This window comes from Peromyscus leucopus, chromosome 9, assembly GCF_004664715.2.
Source record: "Peromyscus leucopus breed LL Stock chromosome 9, UCI_PerLeu_2.1, whole genome shotgun sequence".
NCBI classification, from domain to species: domain Eukaryota; kingdom Metazoa; phylum Chordata; class Mammalia; order Rodentia; family Cricetidae; genus Peromyscus; species Peromyscus leucopus.
In genome coordinates, this window is record NC_051070.1 from 63,826,608 (window position 1) to 63,844,963 (window position 18,356).

An 18,356-nucleotide genomic window follows, 5' to 3' on the forward strand; every position below is an offset into this window, starting at 1 on the left:
CCTACACGGTGGCACACAACAGCCTTCTCCATACCTACCACACCTTTCCAACTTTTCTGCGGCACGCCTAAACTGTCAGTTATGAAGGCTTTATATTCATAGCTATAAAGACCGGCTTTAAAGACCAGCAGTGGGAGAGGGGTGCCAAACATCTGCACGAAGCCGTTGTTCCTTTGGGAGAGGCTTCAGATCTCTAAGGCGGGGGCCCATGTTCATGTCCCTCCTCTCCCTCCGCACCCAGGGCTCTCTCTGGGTTTCTGACTCCACCTGAAGCTCAGCACCATTGTTGTGGAATAACTGGACTCAGCTTACCTGGCAGATGTTTCTGTCATAACCTCCGCAGGAGAGCCTGCTCCCATCCGTCCCACGAACCAAGCTCCAGCCTGGCCATTCACAGTAACAGTGGACGCCTTAGGCTCTGAAGACCAGTCAGTCTAGCCTCTGCCTAGGTTGCCTGGGCGAAGAGTGGAAGATGACCTTGCTGTCGTTGAACTAACACGTGCTTTCTGTAGAACAACAGAAAGTAGAGATAGACAGAGAGATACGAGGATACAACTCATTATTGCTGTCACCCAGATACAGTTTGATATGTCATTCCATGTGTTTTTCCTACTCATGTAAGCAGCTACATGTGTGGCAGGGTAGATCCCATCCAGGCCACCAGGGCATAAGCCACTCCACTGACTTTGCATTCTGGAAAGCTTTTGTTTGGTTAGTTGCTTGGTTTTCTTTTCTTTTTTGAGGCAGGGTCTTACTATGTAGCCCTTCCTAGTCTGGAACTCACTGTAGACCTGGCTGGCCCTGAACTCACAGAGATCAGCTGCCTCTGCTCCTGAGTGCTGAGATTAAGGGTGTGCACCACCACACCTGGCCTGCAAAGTTTATTAAAGGTGAGGCTGTAACACAACAGGACGAAAACACGACAGCAGCGGTGTAGGTTGCTAGAGACTAACAGTGTGTGTAATGCCTGATACACAGAGGTGCGGGACTTGTAGGTAGATGATTGGGGGAAATATTCTTTCTCTTTTCCCTTCAACCAGTGACACTTCAAATCTCCTGAAATCAGCTGGCAATGGCCAGAGAGTATCCGGGGAAATGTGTGCATGTATTTCCCCACACTGGGCACCACGGGAAATTGAGTTCCCAGTTACTCGCCGAGACTTAGAAGCTCCACGGAGGAGGGGGGAGAGGGGTACAGACAGTTGTCAAGGAAACGAAAAATGATCTTCAAGGGTGAGGATGGGTCTGAAGGGCCAAGGTTCCCAATGTCCTGTTTGATTTGGGGTCTCTTCCTCCGTGAGAGGAATTTAATCCTCCTCATGGATGGCATTTCAGTGAGAAGGCTAGAGGCACTGGGGTCCTTGTTGCTGGATCTGTTCTCCAGGTGGAAACAGGAACAACAGAGAAAGGCCTCATCGACACTTGCTGACCCATATGTGCTCCCAGATGCAGTATTTGGGGGTGATGGTCCCTGGGTTTCCTCAGTGTGTCTGGGGAGACCACATCAGGCTTAGTTTGAGGCTTGGGCCAGTTGGACTGCCTTCTCCACAGGCCCCATGACAGGATCCCTGGGAGGGGGTCTTAGAACCCATCTGGTTAATTAGCCTTGTAATGTGGCATTTCTGTGTCGATACAGATGTTACACTTAATGTATCTTTCGCTGCAGACTATAATCCATTCAGGAAGCCACTGTATTTCTTCTCATTTCTGTGCTAGTAGAGTGCTCTCATCAATATTCTTGTCCTGCCTCTTCTGCTTTTCTCTCTTGGGATGAATTCTCAGAAGGGTAATTGGTAGGAAAATGTGCTCACATATTTTAACACTTTTAAATGTCTCTTTTCAAAAGAATTGATACTCTCCATTTTGGGAAAAGGCCTCAAACTTCACTGTGGGTCAGAATAGCTGTCATGGATGCCGAGAGCCACAAGCAGGGCCCTAAGATGGGGCTCAGATGTGGGCTTGGCCAGATGGGCTCCTAACTAGAGATGCTCTCACCGAGGCCCTGCAGGTAGAGAAAGCCACAGGGCAGCCTGAGTTGATGCTCGGATGCCAGGCTGGGACCAGGACACATCCATGGGACAGGAGTTGCTCTGGGATCCCACTGATCTCCACCCCTGCAGTCCCGGTGAGATGGTGAGAGATGATGGTCCCAGTCTCTCTCCTCTTTTCCTCCTGCGAATCTCACCTCTGTGACCCTCACCTCTGTGACCCTCACCTCTGTGACCCTCACCTCTGTGACCCTCACCTCTGTGACCCTCACCTCTGTGCAGTAGGTTCTAGCAAAACCGGTCAATGAAATGGAAAGAAAACCCAGGGAGCAGCAGGACCCAGCCATCCTTTAACTCTGCCCCCTTAGCCCGACAGCTGCCCTGTGAAGCTGGCTCATCGGCCACTCCATGCTCCTGACCTCTGTTTACTCAAAACCAAACCTTAAGGAGCCAGGACTCTCCGGTCCCCGTTTCTGTTCAGAGCAAGCTGTCCCTGCTCTCTGCTCGTGTCCCAAGTGTCTCTCTTACTACAGTTAGCTGTGGCTCTCCCCCTCACAGCGGCTGTGTCTCCAACCCAAAACTGTCCTGGGCTTAGCCTGCTGGGAGGAGCAAGGAAGTCCACGAAAAGCTGTGCTCTGTGCCATCTGTCCCCTTCCCCTCATCTCCCTCTGTCCCTGTCTGGCTGTCTTTTGACTTGTGGTGTTTGGGGTTGGCTTGTTGGGTTGCTGCTGCTGCTGTTGTTAATTGAGGGAGGGGATGCTGACCCAGCATCTCACGGATAACCAAGCTGGCCCTTGAACTGATTCTTTTGCCTGCATCACTAGCTCACTCTGCCTTTCTTACGTTGTCTTCTTAAGCCCAGTAGGCCGTGTACACCTGTGATCCCTGCCTGGGGACATTAAGACGGTAGGATCAGGAGTTGAAAGATGACCTGAGTTCCAGATCGGGGAACCTGTCTCAAAAAAAAAAAAAAAAAGACAGAAAAATGGTAAAACTACAAATCAAGCCTAACAAAGAAGCTCTCCCTTAACTGCCATGCATGCCCATGATAGATCCCACGTTTTCAACTCCCTGAAGCCAGAGTCTTTGACATGGACATCTTCTACTTCCGAATGGGGAGAACCAATGACCTTTGTGCCAGTCAGCCATGGGATGCTGGGCCCATGAAGAGCAGGAAAGGGAAAGTGGGCTGCTACACAATGTATAAAGGGGCCCCAGGAGGCAGATTATTCCACAGAAGGACGACGCCTCTAACATTTCTCACCGTGGGGAATTAGAGCAGCTTTCTGTTCAGGAGGGAGCTTGAAGTTCCAAGGCAGGGACGACAGCTCAAGTCAGACTGAAAGATGGAGGTGAGGGCCAGCGGAGACCAGACGAGGAGCCAGTCCCTGGATTTCATATTTTCCATTATTTCCACATTGCCAGATGCTCTCCATTGGTTAAATCACATCCTACTGTTTGAAGGAGAACCTAAAACAGGCCTTGACTTGTGTTTCTTACAGGCAACTATGGTCCTGAGCTCTGCATACTTCTGGCTGGGATTGTTCCTGGTTCCAACTGCCTGTTTGATTGAAGATGTGATGTGGAGAGCGTAAGTATGTAGGGAAGTGCTTTTTCCAGGCTTTGCACCTCTGTCCTCAAAGCTGGCTCAAGGCTGTGGGAATTAAGAAGAAACAGGACTCCTGACACTTGCCAAAGACAGGGTTTTGTTGTTGTTTGTTGGTTGGTTTGTTTAAGTTTGCCCTTCATTTTGATAGGAAAACAAGAGGAAAAAGAACACTGAGCAGAGGTCACATGACACTCAATAGGGGCGTTGCCCTGTGTGTGACTGCCAGGCTGTTTCCAAACACAAATGCATTTCATCAGGTTGAGGAGACATGACCGGAGACGCATTTCGCGTCTTCAAGCTGATGCCAGGCAATCACAGATAGGGCCTGGCTCACAGCCCCAAGTGTAGTAGAAACTCATATGCATGTAAGTCACTTCTGTGACAAAAGTGAAGGAAGCTTCCTTCTTCTAACCAACTCACAGTAGGAATCCTGCCAATCAAATTCTTCTCAGGAGCTGATTTACAACTCTGAAAAACAATCGCATCATAAATATAAAATTATAATGCAGATTAAATGGGAATTAATTCAAACTTGCTTCCTGTTCCTGTGTTTTAAATTTTATCATTCCTAAAACCTAAAAGAAGCACTGATGTCCCAAGAGAATACAACCTTTAATTTCACTCAGGAGATGAGAGATCGCTCTAATGCCCATAGTATTGGCTTAGGTTTGAATGAGCCCAATTCCTCCTAGAAATATGACCAGGTTCCCTGAAAACTGAGACTTCTAGCTTGGGCAAACCACAATTATTTCAGGGCCCTGAGGTAGCAAAATGAGATTTTTAACCCAAGCCTTCCAGGAAAAGACATCAGGTCTCATTTTTTTTTTTTATCTCCTCATGCCTCCCACACTCGGCGGGAATTATTCTTGCTTGACAGGAGTATCTTTTGAAGAAGTCTTCATTTGGCCATTATCTTGACAAGTGATTGTGCTGATGCAGAGAGAGGGGGAAGAATGATTTTCCTAGAATGAATATTTTGTTTATGTTTTTCTCCTGCTAAGTTTTTCGACTACTACTAAAAACCAAATAATTTTAACTTCTTAAATGCTCTCACAGGCCAACTGCTTCTGTTTCATTTGCTACAACTATGTTCTGTAAATGGCATAACTGGAACCTTTGGGATGGTTGTAGCCGGGAGAGAGATTTCCTTAACCTAATAGATGCACTGTGGGGAAACATTCACTCTCTTACTGGTTCCCTGAGCCAGTGGGCCCAATTTTGGCACGAGATGTTTATTCCCGAGCTGAATTTGTACAGCTCTGCAAATAAGTCAGTTTCAGGGGTGAGCTTCTGCTTGGCTTGGCTGCGTCTCATGGGAAGTAGTTACAGGCTCGCAAATTCGTCCCTAACTATCTTAATTCAGCTAACTTAAATTAACGTCATGAAAACAGAGTTTTATTGAGGCTTGTTCTGCCAAGTGGGTCTTCAGCAAAAGTATCTTTGTTTCCTTTCAAAGAGGATGTTTATGGATTGCAAGGGCTCTGCCTCCTCCTCTTTCAAAGCCCCTCCCAATGCATTTCAAGTCCAAACTCTCTGTCACCGTGAAGCACGGGATGTCCTCCCTCCAACTAGGCTTGTCTCTCAGTCCCGTTTGTAGGACCTAGACTATAAAATTAGCACCATTTGCATTTTAACGATGATAAATAAGATGATACCGCTTCCAGGTCCGGCATATGGAAAGAGTCAAAGTCACTTTCTCTCCAAGGAGCTTGCCAGCTGGGTTCCAGCCGGGCCCAGAGCCCCACACAGAGGTTTGAGGAGCCAGCAGGGAAGGCTGCCCTTGCCTGTGGTATTGTTGAGGCCCTGGCAGCTGCTGCCTGCTGCCTGGCAAGGGTGGCAAGCACAGCTTCTCCTAGGAATGCATCCCATCACCTGGCAGAGCCAGAAGGGGCCCTCCTGACTTACATAACCACTCTCCAAATGCCTGTTGCTCTTGCATTATGGAGAGGAGCTAGAACAGTGTGTTAAATTAGCGGATGTTCAGAGGTGCTCAAAGGATGTGCCCATTTGCAATGTCTGCTTGGTGCCTAAACGTCTGCCATCCCCATCCTGAAGAACAAGAGTTTTATGGATGTATGTGGGCATTGTCCCACTGAACATGGGATCTATATCCTATATAATATTATACCCCAAGCTGGAAACATTTGCCAAGGCAAGCAAATCTGGTAACTCCTCCCAAGAAGAGGAGAGGAAGCGTGTGTTAGACTGCTTGCCCCTGGCAAAGCCACAGAACTCGCCTGTGATCTCAGTGTCTGAACTGCAGTTATGCGCAGTTGTAGAAAATGTTCTCTGCGCTCCCATGCTCTGCCACGCTCTACACCAGTGGTTCTCAACCTGTGGGTCACAACCCCTCTGGGATCGCATAACAGATATTTGCATTACAAATCATAACAGTAGCAAAATTGCAGTTATGAAGTAGCAACAAAATAACTTTATGTTTAGGGAGTCAATAAGGGGCTGTGTTAAAGGGTCGCAGCATTAGGAAGGTTGAGAACTACTCTGTCTATATCCACCCATCATTTAATTTCTGATACCTCTCTTTTTTTGCTAACACAGTCCTTGTACTAACAAATATTCTCCCACTGAGCTATACTCCAAGCCTTTGGGGTTTGTTTGTTTGTTTGTTTGTTTGTTTTTTGTTTGTCTTGGTTTGGTTTGGTTTTTTGTTGTTGTTGGTGGTGGTTTGTTTGTTTTGGGGGTGTTTTTGTTTTTGTTTTGAGATGAGTTCTTTCTGGATAGCCCAGGCTAGCATTGATATTAAGATTCTGCTGCCTCATTTCATGAATGCTGGTACTGGAGGCACCACCCCAGGACTGGTTGCCCTGTCTTTGAAAACGTCATCACAGAGCAGGCCTGACTTTTCGAGGGGACATCTATGAGCACCCGAGACAGTGAGTGACTCACTTCTAGACACCTCTTACTTCCTTTGGCCAGTCCCTCACTTCCATTCCAGGACCAGGGCTGCTAAGAGTAACAAGAGAGAAACAGGATGAGGTAATTCACTTTTCCGCCTAGTTCGTCAGCTTTCTGGATGAAGAGCCATTTTTAGCCAATCTTAACTCAGGCTTGGAACACCATAAAAAAGCCTGCCCTATTATTTCTCAAAAGTTTTATGAGGGCTCAAATGGCCTTGTTGTTTATTAACATAATTGATTATATGTGGTTCCTGGCTAATGAGAAGTCTTGTTAGACGCGTGGAGTGTAAATTGTCGAGAACTGTTTTAATATCCGCTAGCCTACATTCTCCCAAAATGCTCACCTGTGACAGCATGCTCGACAAAGCTGCCAGGTATGGCTCTGAACCCGGGAGAAATTGGTTACCGTCACTCTCTATAAATGATCCAAAGCTCAAGGCCACCGAGCATGGAGGAACACACTTCCTTTTATCAAACTATTCCCTGTCTTTTTCACTAGGCATCATACACTGCATTCCCCAATTCCAGAATGACTTCATTTCCTCATAATTACAGATAGGTAGTTAAACGGCAATAAAGCAATTTCTGTGTACAAATGGGCCTTGATTGCTTTTTAAGATTCTCACCAAACCGATCTCTCTTGGAGCACACTGAGTTTCCATTTTCCCTCACGGTTAGAATTTGATGTTTCCGGCTGGCTGGCTGTTCTTGAATGCAAAAGAGGGAGCCCAGACAATAAGTTTTAGAAACAAAAGGATGAAAAGTTCAGGATTCCAACCCAAGCTGTTTCTTTCTAAAGTACCTATGGGGACATGAAAGCAGAGAAGGAGTGGGACCAGGGGGAGGTGGATAGAGAAGGTAGTGAGGGGTTGAAAATGATAACACACACACACACACACACACACACACACATTCCTATGGACATGTGAAAATCCCACTCCTTTGTACACATAAAGCTAATAAAAAAAAAAGCGAAAGTCTCTTAAAACCTTGATGCCCTTTCCTGTATCAGAAAGCTCACAGTAACTCATCTGTTAGCCCCCCCAGATGTCTCCATTCAATCCCTTCTGCAGTCTCCTGGTGTCTTGACTGGGACGAGATGAAGGAAGCTGAGCCACTGGGGAGAAGACAAGCTAATCTGACTTCAGAGCTATGACCCAGTGGCTGCACATTCATGGCACATGCTTATAGGTTTGCCTTGATAGCTGGTCAGTGTGAAATCACTACATGCGTGTGTTACAGGGAGACCTAGGATCACTTTTCTACCTCAGCCCTCAGTAGGTCACAGCACTTGAGGAAATGGTTTTAAATGTCTGACATCCTTCTACTCAAGTGCTACCTGCCTCCCTAGGCTTGCAACCCAGAGCTCCCAATAGTGGATGAATACCAAGCCTAGGTCTTGAAGCCAGCCTGGCGTTGCATCCTCAGAGCAAAGACAGTTTCTTGGTTTACGGAATGTGAGCACATCATTGCCCTCCCAAGGCCAGGATCGGCATGCTGGGGGTCATTCTTGGTTTCTCGGCCTAGGCTTCAGGTCCCATTTTCCTCCCCCCCCTCCCCTATGCCTGTTCTTCCTACCTCAAGACCCAGCAACACTGTCTGTCCTGTCCCAGAAGACAGCAGTCAGGCTAGCAGAGAGTTGACTGTCCTGTGCAGAAGCCAGGGGGTTGGAGGGGCAATGTGGGGAAGCATGCCCACCCTGGTGTAAAGGGACTTTGAGCAGGGTGGGGCATGCCACTTTGTTTCTTAACACAGCCCATGAGCTTGTATGGGACACGGAACACTCAGCACCATTGGACAGCATACATTTTCATGTCCTTTCTCTCTCCTGAAAAATATTGGCCATTTTCTCATTTATTGTTTAAAATTCCACGGTCCCCACTTTGAACTTGGTATTTTATCAGAACTCCGTTTGAAGTAATGAAGGTATTATGTGTTAAAGCCTGTGTGGCTTTGGCTTGTTTACTCTGTGGGGAAGGATGGCAGGCACATCTCCCATGTCTTCCTGCTGATACTCCATTACAGATGAACATGAAGTGCTGGGTGACCTGCTTTATCTGAGCAGCTCCACTGTCCTTACATGTGGAGGGGCTGCTGGGAGGAGCGAACCCCCATCTCCAAAAAACGTTCCCAACCATTTCCACTTCTGAGCAGTCACACTCCGTCCTGGCTCCCACCCTGTCTGCACCTTGGTGCCGAACGGGCTCCTCAAACACAGTTCATGAGCAGAACGCCGTTGCAAAGCTGTTTCTGAGGCCGATGACCAGCGCTGCTTGCTGATGATTGCCATGACTTTATGCAGCATTTTGCTTCCTTTAGCTAGTCTACTTTTTTCTTTTCCTTTTTGCTGCTGCTACTGCTGGTGGTGGTGGTGGTGGTGGTGGTGGTGGTGGTGGTGCTGATGGTGGTAGTGGTGATAGTTGTGATGATGGTGGTGGTGATGGTGGTGATGGTGGTGGTGGTGGTGGTAATGGTGGTGGTGGTGGTGGTGATGGTGGTGGTGGTGGTGGTGATGGTGGTGGTGGTGGTGGTGGTGGTGGTGGTGGTGGTGATGGTGGTGGTGGTGATGGTGGTGGTGGTGATGGTGGTGGTGGTGGTGGTGGTGGTGATGGTGGTGGTGGTGATGGTGGTGGTGGTGGTGGTGGTGGTGCTGCTGCTGCTGCTGCTGCTGCTGCTGCTGCTGCTGCTGCTGCTGGTCCTGGTCCTGGTCCTGGTGTTGGTGCTGGGAATTGAGCCTCGGGCCTTGTGCAGAGGGATAAGTGCTCTACCACTGAGCTACATTCCCAACTTATTTCTTATTAAATGCCTTTTCTTCACCTAGGCATTTCCAACCAGAGGATCCATTTCAGTTTTGTGTAGTTTTTTTTTTTTGCTTAGTTTCAAATTTTAAAAAAATTAATGCATAAGATTTATGTAATGAGAAAATAGGATGAAGAGAGAGAGAGAGAGTAAATTATTAAGCTGGGGTGGTGGAAGGGTAGTTCAGTGAAAGAGCATTTGTCTAGCATGTACTGTGCCGGGGCTCAATTCCCAGCATAGCCAGAACAAAGAGAGATGGGATGTCTTGAAGCCAGGAAGCCAGCTCTTTAGGAGACGCTGCCTTGGTGGTGACGGTGTAGTTTTCACACCAAACTGTGCACAGCCGTGGGGCCCAATGCAGGAGTAGAATGTATGTATTCAACAGGTTAGGGTTTAGCTTCCATTTTAGAGGAACCTGACATCGAGAGATTATTCGACCATGGCGAGGGATTTCGGTTAGCCAGGGAAAGGAGCGGTAATTCCTCCATGACCCGAGGGGAACCAAGCCTCAGGCCAGGTTTTACCCATTGTGGCAGGAAACCATCCATGGATTTCCTGAGTAAGTCCCGGCCAGAGGAGGATGGGAAAGCTGCACTGGATATGCATTGACTCCAAACCTCAGACCGAGGTTTTGCACTGAGAACATGAATTCTGGTATCCTAAACTTCATCTCTGCTAAGGCAGTGGCTCTTTTCACAGTAAACAGGGAGACAAGAACTGCTAACCCCAGGCCCTGTGATCCAGAACCTGTGCAGGGAGAAAGGTTTAAAATATCTCATGGGCTTCGTATCCTGCAGTGAAAGTTCTAGGGACCAACTTTGATCATCGGGGCTCCTCTTGTCCTTGGTTAGAATTGCCCGGTCCCCAGCTTTTATGGGGTATGGTAACGTATGTTTCACAGTCCAGGTCTCATCTGGGGTACTCAAGGATGCTTTGGAGTGGGGAGGTCGAGCTCTTAGCGCATGCTCAGCTTGTCCAGCAGGCACCTGGGTGTGGTAGGGAGGATGATTTCCTGTCTTCACAGCTGTGTCACAGTCACACACCATCTTTTCTGTCTGTTTCTCCTGCTCTAGGACCAAGCACACCTGCAAGAAGACGCTGCTGGAGGAGGTGCAGGAGCTGGAGACCAAGTCCCGAGTCCTGGGGAAAGCGATGCTGAGAGACAGTAATGGAAAGAGGTGGGCTGCCCCCCACGTGTTCTCCTGCCCCCCGCCATCTCGGATTTCCCCTCCCGGGCTCGTGTTCAAGGGCAGCATGGTGGGTTCAGTTTCAGGCGTTCTGATTACATGCTGAGAATGCGGTCAGCGTGAGCTTCAGATTGCGTCTTCTCAGAAGCCATGAGAAACTGAATTTCTGGGTCACTGGGCCTGTCCCCAGGTAATAGGAGTGGTTTTGTTGGGTTTGGGATGTGGACAAAACAGTCTTGTGAATAACAGACAGCATAGCAATATTTTCTTAAAGGGGAGGAGATGGGATTGAAAGAGGATCCAAGAGCCAGGCCTTTGGTTTCAGGCCCAACCATGTTACCCGAGGCAGAGCAAGTAGAGGAGTATGTGGTTAGTGATGGAGAGCTTTAGTTGTCCATGAACGTTTCATTACAGTCCACTTCAGTAGACCTGAGGGGGTTTTCCCCTTTATTTGCATTTTATGTATATGGATGATATTTTGCCTGTATTTAATGTAAGTTTGTGTACCACGTGTGTGCAGTACCACAGAGGTCAGAACAGAAGAGGGTGTCGGATCCCCTGGGTCTGACGTCACAGAGATGGTTGTGAGTCCCCATCTGAGTACTGGAAATTGAACCAGAGTCCTCTGGAAGAGCAGCCAGTGCTTTTAGCTGCTGAACCATCTCTCTAGCCCCCTGAAGGGGGATATTTTTAATAAATTATCACAACTTAGTAGATTTGAGAAAGGTTGAGAACACTCTTGGCATATGTCTTAAGGTTTCTATTGCTGTGAAGAGTCACTATGACCACGGCAACTCTTATAAAGGGAAGCATTTAATTGGGGTGGCTTTCAGTTCAGAGGTTCAGTCCATTATCATCATGGTGGGCCATAGCAGCATGCAAGCAGACATGGTGCTGGAGAAGTAGCTGAGAGTCCTCCATCGTGATCCAGAGGCAACAGGAAATGAACTGAGACACTAGGCAGTATCTTGAACATAGGAGACCTCAAAGCCCACCCCTACAGTGACACACTTCCTCCAACAAGGCCACACCCACTCCAGCAAAGCCATGCCTCCTAACAGTGCCAATCTCTATGAGCTCATGGGGCCAATAACATTCAAAATATGACAGCATAACAGCGGCTGCTTCTCCTCCTCTGTCAGCAAGCGCCAGCTGCTTGACCCCACACTCAACAGGTGACTGGGAAGACTGTGTCTTTCCTCCCATGAGTTCATCTCGTCAGGGTAAATTTATCAGAAATCTATACGGCTCTGGGCCGAGTATCATCTGCAGTGTAGAAAGATGGCCATGTTTAATGTGGAGCGTCTAGAAAAGGTCTGAGTGCTCGTCTCCTTAGTGCCTGAAAGGACATCTGTAGCTAACATCTAAGACCTAGAAACTTGTAGAAGTTTCTGCCTTGTTTCATATTGTGTTTGTTAGAACTATCTTTTACAGCCATGGAATCAGATACTTGGTTTGTAACAAAGGGGATTTGGGGCTGGAACTCTTGATGGGTCCATGAAGTGCTCACAGGGCAAGCATAGGGACCCGAGTTCGACACCAAGCGTGTAAAAAGTCAGGCACGGCAGCACTTGCAAGCCCACCGCTGGAGAGATTTCCGTGTGAGATGATGGATTAGAAGCCTCACCACTGGAACTCCATAAAAGCAGTCAGTATAATACACCGTGAGTTCTTACCCTAGCACTAGGGGAGGTGGAGATGGGTGTGTTCCTGAAGCTCCCTGGCCGCTGGTCTAGCCTAACTAGAAACCAGTCTCCAAAAATTAAGGTAGGCAGAATGAGACCCAGGGTTGTCCTCTGTTCTATGCATACGAGTACACACACACACACATACACACACACACACATACACACACACACACACACACACACACACACACAGACACACACAGAATCAAGCATTTTGGAGGTTTGAGAAATGTTTCAAATAGCTATAGATTTTAGGAAAGGTTTCAGAGCACAGGATTGGCATTGCAGAGTTTGGATTTTGTTTATGGTTTACTTTTTAAATTTTTTTTTATTTTAGATTTATTTATTTAATTTTGTGTCTATGAATGTTTTACCTGCATATTTGTATGTGTACCGTGTGTGCTTAGTGCTCTCTGAGGTCAGAAGAAGTCCATGGATCCCCTGGAACTGGAGTTACAAAAGATTGTTATCTACCATGTAGGTGCTGGGAACTGAACCTGGGTCCTTTGTAAGAACAAGTGCTCTTAACCATTGAGCCACCTCCTCAGTCTCTATGGGTTTACTGGTTAATAAGTGAGTGCATTAAGCATTGTGTTGGTATTTGTAAACCAACAAAACCAAAATTATTACCTTCCATAAGCTTAAAACTAGGAATACGGATGTTGCTCTGTGGTAAAGTGCTTGCCTAGTGGGCCCATAGCCCTGGATCCCATTTCCATCAGTGGAAGGAAAAACAAAAACAAACAGATAAATGTAACATTGTAACTGGGTGGCAGGATTCTTTTAAATGTCAAACAGTTTAGATGCAGTACTCAGTAACTACTTGATTTCCCATGACCTACACCGTTTTCTGAGACCCGAAAAACGTCATATTCATAGTCAGCAAAAGTTGGAGTGGGAAACTCCGGCAAGTTGAGACTGATAAATAGTCACAGACAAAATGCAGAAAAACATGGGAGTAAGCACAAATTTTCATCTTCAGAGGACTATGGGCCTTCTTATGTATCACAAATTCTCAAGCCTACGTGAGATTGCTAACCAAGCATAAAGAAGAGGGCGCCAGATCTCATTACAGATGGTTGTGAGCCACCATGTGGTCCTGGGAATTGAACTCAGGACCTCTGGAAGAGCAGTTGGTGCTCTTAACCTCTAAGCCATCTCTCCAGCCCAAGACTTTCTAAGTAAAGCACAATTGTCAATTCTAATGAGCTATACCCGAGAAGAACATTCCATATACTGTGGTCTGTGTTTGCACAGCTCAGGGTAGGGGCTTCATATGGTCCGGAAGTTTCTCTGTGTGACCTGCACTTGGCAGCATGGACAGACAGTCAGAAGACCATCTGGTTGGGGCCATCCAAAGAGGCTTTCATGCTGGAGATGGGCTGGGAAAAAGCTTAAGATATAAAGGACCCAGGAAGACAGCAGTAGTAAGTGTGTGTCAGGCAGAGGGCACCCCTGTGAAGACATCAGTAGAGATGTGCAGGCACAGACACCCCCCACCCACCCTAGTTTGCAGGGCCACAGGCACTTTGTAGAGATCTGGGGTGTGAGTGAACTCTGGTGTGCCCCTGGGCAATCCAGGAACACAGTGACACTGTCTCTTCATCTGCCGCAGGCAGCTGACACTTTGAGGGGAAGAGGAAGGGTTATGAAATAACACAGATGGCCCGAGCCCCTGTGAGAGTATGAAGGATAGGCTGTGTGTTCCGCCAGAGAGTCGCGGGATGAGAGGGAGCCGTGGACTGGTAGCCTTGAAAAAAGGCAAGAGCCCCATCTTCCTTCATAAAAAGATGGGGTCTTTTTTATTTGTTTTCTGTGCTGTACGTGGAAGTGATTCAGGGCCTCTCGTGTACTCCACCCCTGAGCTACACAAACCCCTTGGATCTGTCAACAGAGAGGGGACAGAGACACAGTGTCATGCCACCACCCTCAGCAGCCTGAGGGGTCTCCCTAATCTAAGGGAACTTGGCTCAGGCTAAGCCTGGATTTGTGGCTTTAACTCAGAAGAAAAGAATCTCAGGCTGAACCAGTATGAAGCAGAACTGATGATATTAAAGATATTTTAATAGAGGCCTGAGCATGAGGATTGGGGAAAAAAGACACTTAGAAAGTCATCCCCATGTGTAGGGCTCTGCTTCTCAAGTGAGAATAGGAGGAGATTAAGGCGTACCCAAGTTTAGGTGTGGGCTCTTCAAGGGAGAGATGCAATTCAGCATCTTGGAATTATTCATATACGCCATTTGGGTGGCTCTGGAGTTCCACTTCAAAAGGTTTTTAAGAACCCTCCCCCCTTACGCTCTTGATAAGAAAAATTATAAGGTGGTCAGGGGTGCCTTGGGCTGATTTATAATCTGATACCAGGAGCCTCTAGGATTGCACATGGGGTGCAGTACGTGTCCCTTCCCTGTAAACTGAGTTTCTGGTCAGATTCCTAGAAAATTGCAGGTTTATGGGGCGGAAGGGAAAAGTCTGCGGTAGTTGTTAACTACTGGAATTCTTGCTTCATGCTGATGAGAGGTACTGGGTGAGTGGTCCTTTCTCTTCTCACTTCTCCGAGATTTTTCCTGCCTTTCAATCTCCCCTTTAATGTGTATCTTCCTGTCTGTCTGCTGACAGGATGATGGGCATGGGCCACCACACTACACCACAGCCAGCTTTCTGTGGCAATGGGGAACAGCCAGGGCCTTGGGCACACAGGGCAAGCACCCTACCCTTGAGCTTCCTCCCCAGGCCTTGTGAATGTTAAGTGTTAAACATCTACCAGGTGTGATGGCACACACCTTCAATCCCACTACTCAGGAAGCAGAGGCTGGCAGATCTCTGAGTTTGAGACCATCCTGGCCTACAAAGCAAGTCCCAGGACAGCCAAGACTACACACAGGAACTGTTTCAAAAACCTAAAGGAAGAAAGAAAGAAAAACCAAGTAAACAAACATCCACTTAGAAAAATCTACACCTACACATACAAGCAGGTCCCCAAAAGTAGAGTTTATGTGTGGTTTTCTACTTGCTGCATTTGAAGACCCATGCCCCTAACCTAGGGTGAGTTCCATGACTTTGTAGTTGGGGTGATTATATGTGTGCATGTCTGCAAGAACACATATTCAGAGTGTGCATGCCATCATGAGGTCAGCCTTTCCTTTTCTTATTGTCCACCACGTCACTCTGGGATTGCTCACCAGAGGTAGTGGGGACCCACTGTCCCCACAGTGTCTGTATCTACCCTTTGTTTTTCCCCCTTCTAATTACTCGGGGTTTGCTGCAGGTCAGCTGCCCACTAGATAATAGAGCACACTGTTCTCTCCAGGAGGCGATGCCATCCACTTAACCTCCTGAGAGCTGCTTCGTCCCTCCTATTTGATGGCTTTTGTTTGCTTCTTCCACACCTGCTTGGATTCCTGGGCACCTCCATGCTGGGAGGGGCCAGTGGGGGATGGGCCGAGGGGTGAGCTCCCCCTTCTGTCTGGAGATCTTCTTAGACTCTGGCTAAAGTACTGATCACACTGGCCTTCCATTTCCAGTCCTTTCTCCCCACCCTGTTTGACTGTCTGTTCACCTCCCCAGACTGTGTGTGTGTGTGTGTGTGTGTGTGTGTGTGTGTGTGTGTTATATTGGCTCACAGAGGAAGTGCCGTTAATATTAGTTGACTGAGAGCCGGAAATGTCAAAGTCCAGCCCAGTAAGGTGGCATTGAGGGAAGGAAAGTGGCCTGGTGCCTGGCTCGCGGGCTCATCTTGGAGGTGGCCAAAGAGAGAAAAGGCTAAAAGAGAAGCAGTCACTTCGTTTCCAGAGAAAACCCATTTCTCCTACCACTGAGAAGAGAGGAGTCGGCGGAGAGTCGGCTCAGCACCCACATCAGGCTGCTCACAGCCAGCTGTGGCTCCCACTTGAGGGGACCTGACACCTCCTGTGGGCTCTGCAGACAACCTGAGTTCATGGACATACTAACACAGAGACACACATGTATGCTCATGATTTTAAAAGACTGTATCTCGGGGGGGGGGGTGATTTAGCTCAGAAGGTAAAAGCCGCTTGTTGTTGCCAAGCCTGACGACCTGAGTTCGATCCCTGGGACCCACGTGGTGGAGGGAGAGAACCAGCTCTCAAAAGTTGCCCTTTGGCTGGGTAGTGGTGGCACACACCTTTAATCCCCAGAACTCAGGACACAGAGGCAGACGGATCTCTGTGAGTTCAAGGCCAGCCTGAACTACATGGAGAAAACTTGTCTCAAAAAAAAAAAAAAAAAAAAAAAAGTTGTCCTCTGATTTCCACAGATGTGGTGTGGTACACCCACACACATCCACTCAAAATAAATGAAATATATATGTATGTGTGTGTGTGTGTATATGTATATGTGTATATATATAATGTAGTATATATATGTAGTATATAGTATATGTACTATATATGTGTATTTTATTTTATATGTATATAACATATATACATTTTTAAAAGCTGACCTCGGATAGACCTCAGGTAACACTGGTTCCATGCTGTGGGCTAACCGTAGCAGCAGTGCGTGTCTGTGCCAGCCTCTGGGACAGTCCCCAGCCTCCACCTCTCACACAGTTCTCACCATTCTCCGGGGACTCTTAGGGACCTTCTGCCAAGCCACAGCATCTAGGTCCAACTCACTGGCAGAGAGTCCAGCAGTGTCCGTTAGGATGGTGCTCATGAGAAATAAAACAAAAATCTTCGGGCATGAACCTTTAGAAACTCCTTTGCGCCAAATTTGTAACCACAGTTTTGAGATGATATCCGGGGTCCTTCTGTATCTCAATCACTCAACGGTATTTTAAATTTAACTCACTAGACATGTATTTATGGGGGGGGGGGCGGTGGTCATGACACAGGCATGCCCTGCGTGTGTGTGGGTCTCAGAGGACACCTTGTGTGAGTCGGTTCTTTTCTCCTACCATGCAGATTCTGGGAATCAAACTCAGGTCATCAGGCATAGCAGCGAGCTGAGCTTTACCTGGTGGGCCACCTCTCCAGCCCTAGTAAACTAATCTAACCTACCATTTTGATGAACTTGTTATGTGAATCCCAGTCTTTGACTGTAGTTTAAGAAGCCATTGCATTTCTTTCTTTCTTTCTTTTTTTTAATTATCCAGAGCTGAGGGCCGAACCCAGGGCCTTGTGCTTGCTAGGCAAGCGCTCTACCACTGAGCTAAATCCCCAACCCCATTACATTTCTTTACCATGCCTGTTTCAGGTTGAATCTGAACGTCCTTCACAGGCTCACGAGTTTGAATGCCTGGCCTCTCATTTCGGTTGCCATTTGGGGAGGTTCTGGAAACGTTGGAAAGAGGAGTGTGGCTAAATAGAAGTGAAGGTGTCCCTGCCCAGGCTTCGGCCTCACTCCCTGCTTCCCAGTCCACTCTGGGGTGGACAGCTGTCTTCTGTCACGCGCTCCTGCCCCCACTCCTGCCGTGATTCTAATGAACTGGGAGTCTTCACCATGCCTTCCTATCAGGCCTACTCCCCCTTCAGTTGTTTCTTCTTCAGTTTGGTCATAGTGATGGAAAACTAGCTGATTCGATAATCCTATGCTGTTCCTTCAGTAAATCAAGTTAACCTGTGGGATTCATGCACAAGTAAGTCCTGTGCATAAGACATTGATCTTAAGGATCCGTCAAAGAGTTAAGACATGTGGAGGGCCGCCGTGCTACAAAGAGTTTGGGTAACCAAAAGCAACATTGTCTCTGCCTGGGTTTGTCCTTAGCAGAGTGCGTTTCCTTGTGTGTGGTTGTGCATGGTTGTCCGAAGCAGAGTGTGTTTCCTTGTGTATGGTTGTGTACTGTAAAGACACTAATTCCTCTTGCCGTCTGGATTGGTCAGGACACTCTCCTAAGCCGTCTTCCCAGGAGCCCTTTTGCAAGTGGAAGCACGTAGGCACGCTAATCTCTGCAGAAGGGCCACCCTGTATAACATTATCTTGTATGTCTAAAAATCAAAGATGTAAATGAAAGAACTCTTTCTTCAGGGTTTTAATACTTTCCCTTCTTTATTCCTAACGTGTAACTCCATTTTTTTTTCCTGATAGGAGAAAATCTACTACAACTACTTACTTTTATAGCTATAACAAACTAACGTCCAAAACAACACGTAAGGGAACAGACTAGCTTTCCCCTAGGGTTTCTTCCTCCTTGGCGTGGGGTAGGGTATGTT

General features: G+C 47.5%; 1 protein-coding gene across 7 annotated transcripts in view; it reads left to right on the forward strand.

Moving 5' to 3' along the window:
- The window catches only part of Atp8a2 (ATPase phospholipid transporting 8A2), a 587,084-nt gene that overhangs the window by 531,292 nt on the left and 37,436 nt on the right, over window positions 1-18,356 (forward strand). For all 7 annotated transcript variants that reach the window (XM_037208489.1, XM_037208491.1, XM_037208490.1 and 4 more), the window contains 2 exons: window positions 3,491-3,579; window positions 10,385-10,489. In XM_037208489.1, coding sequence (XP_037064384.1) covers window positions 3,491-3,579; window positions 10,385-10,489 — 194 coding nt within the window. The remainder of the gene's footprint in view (window positions 1-3,490; window positions 3,580-10,384; window positions 10,490-18,356) is intronic.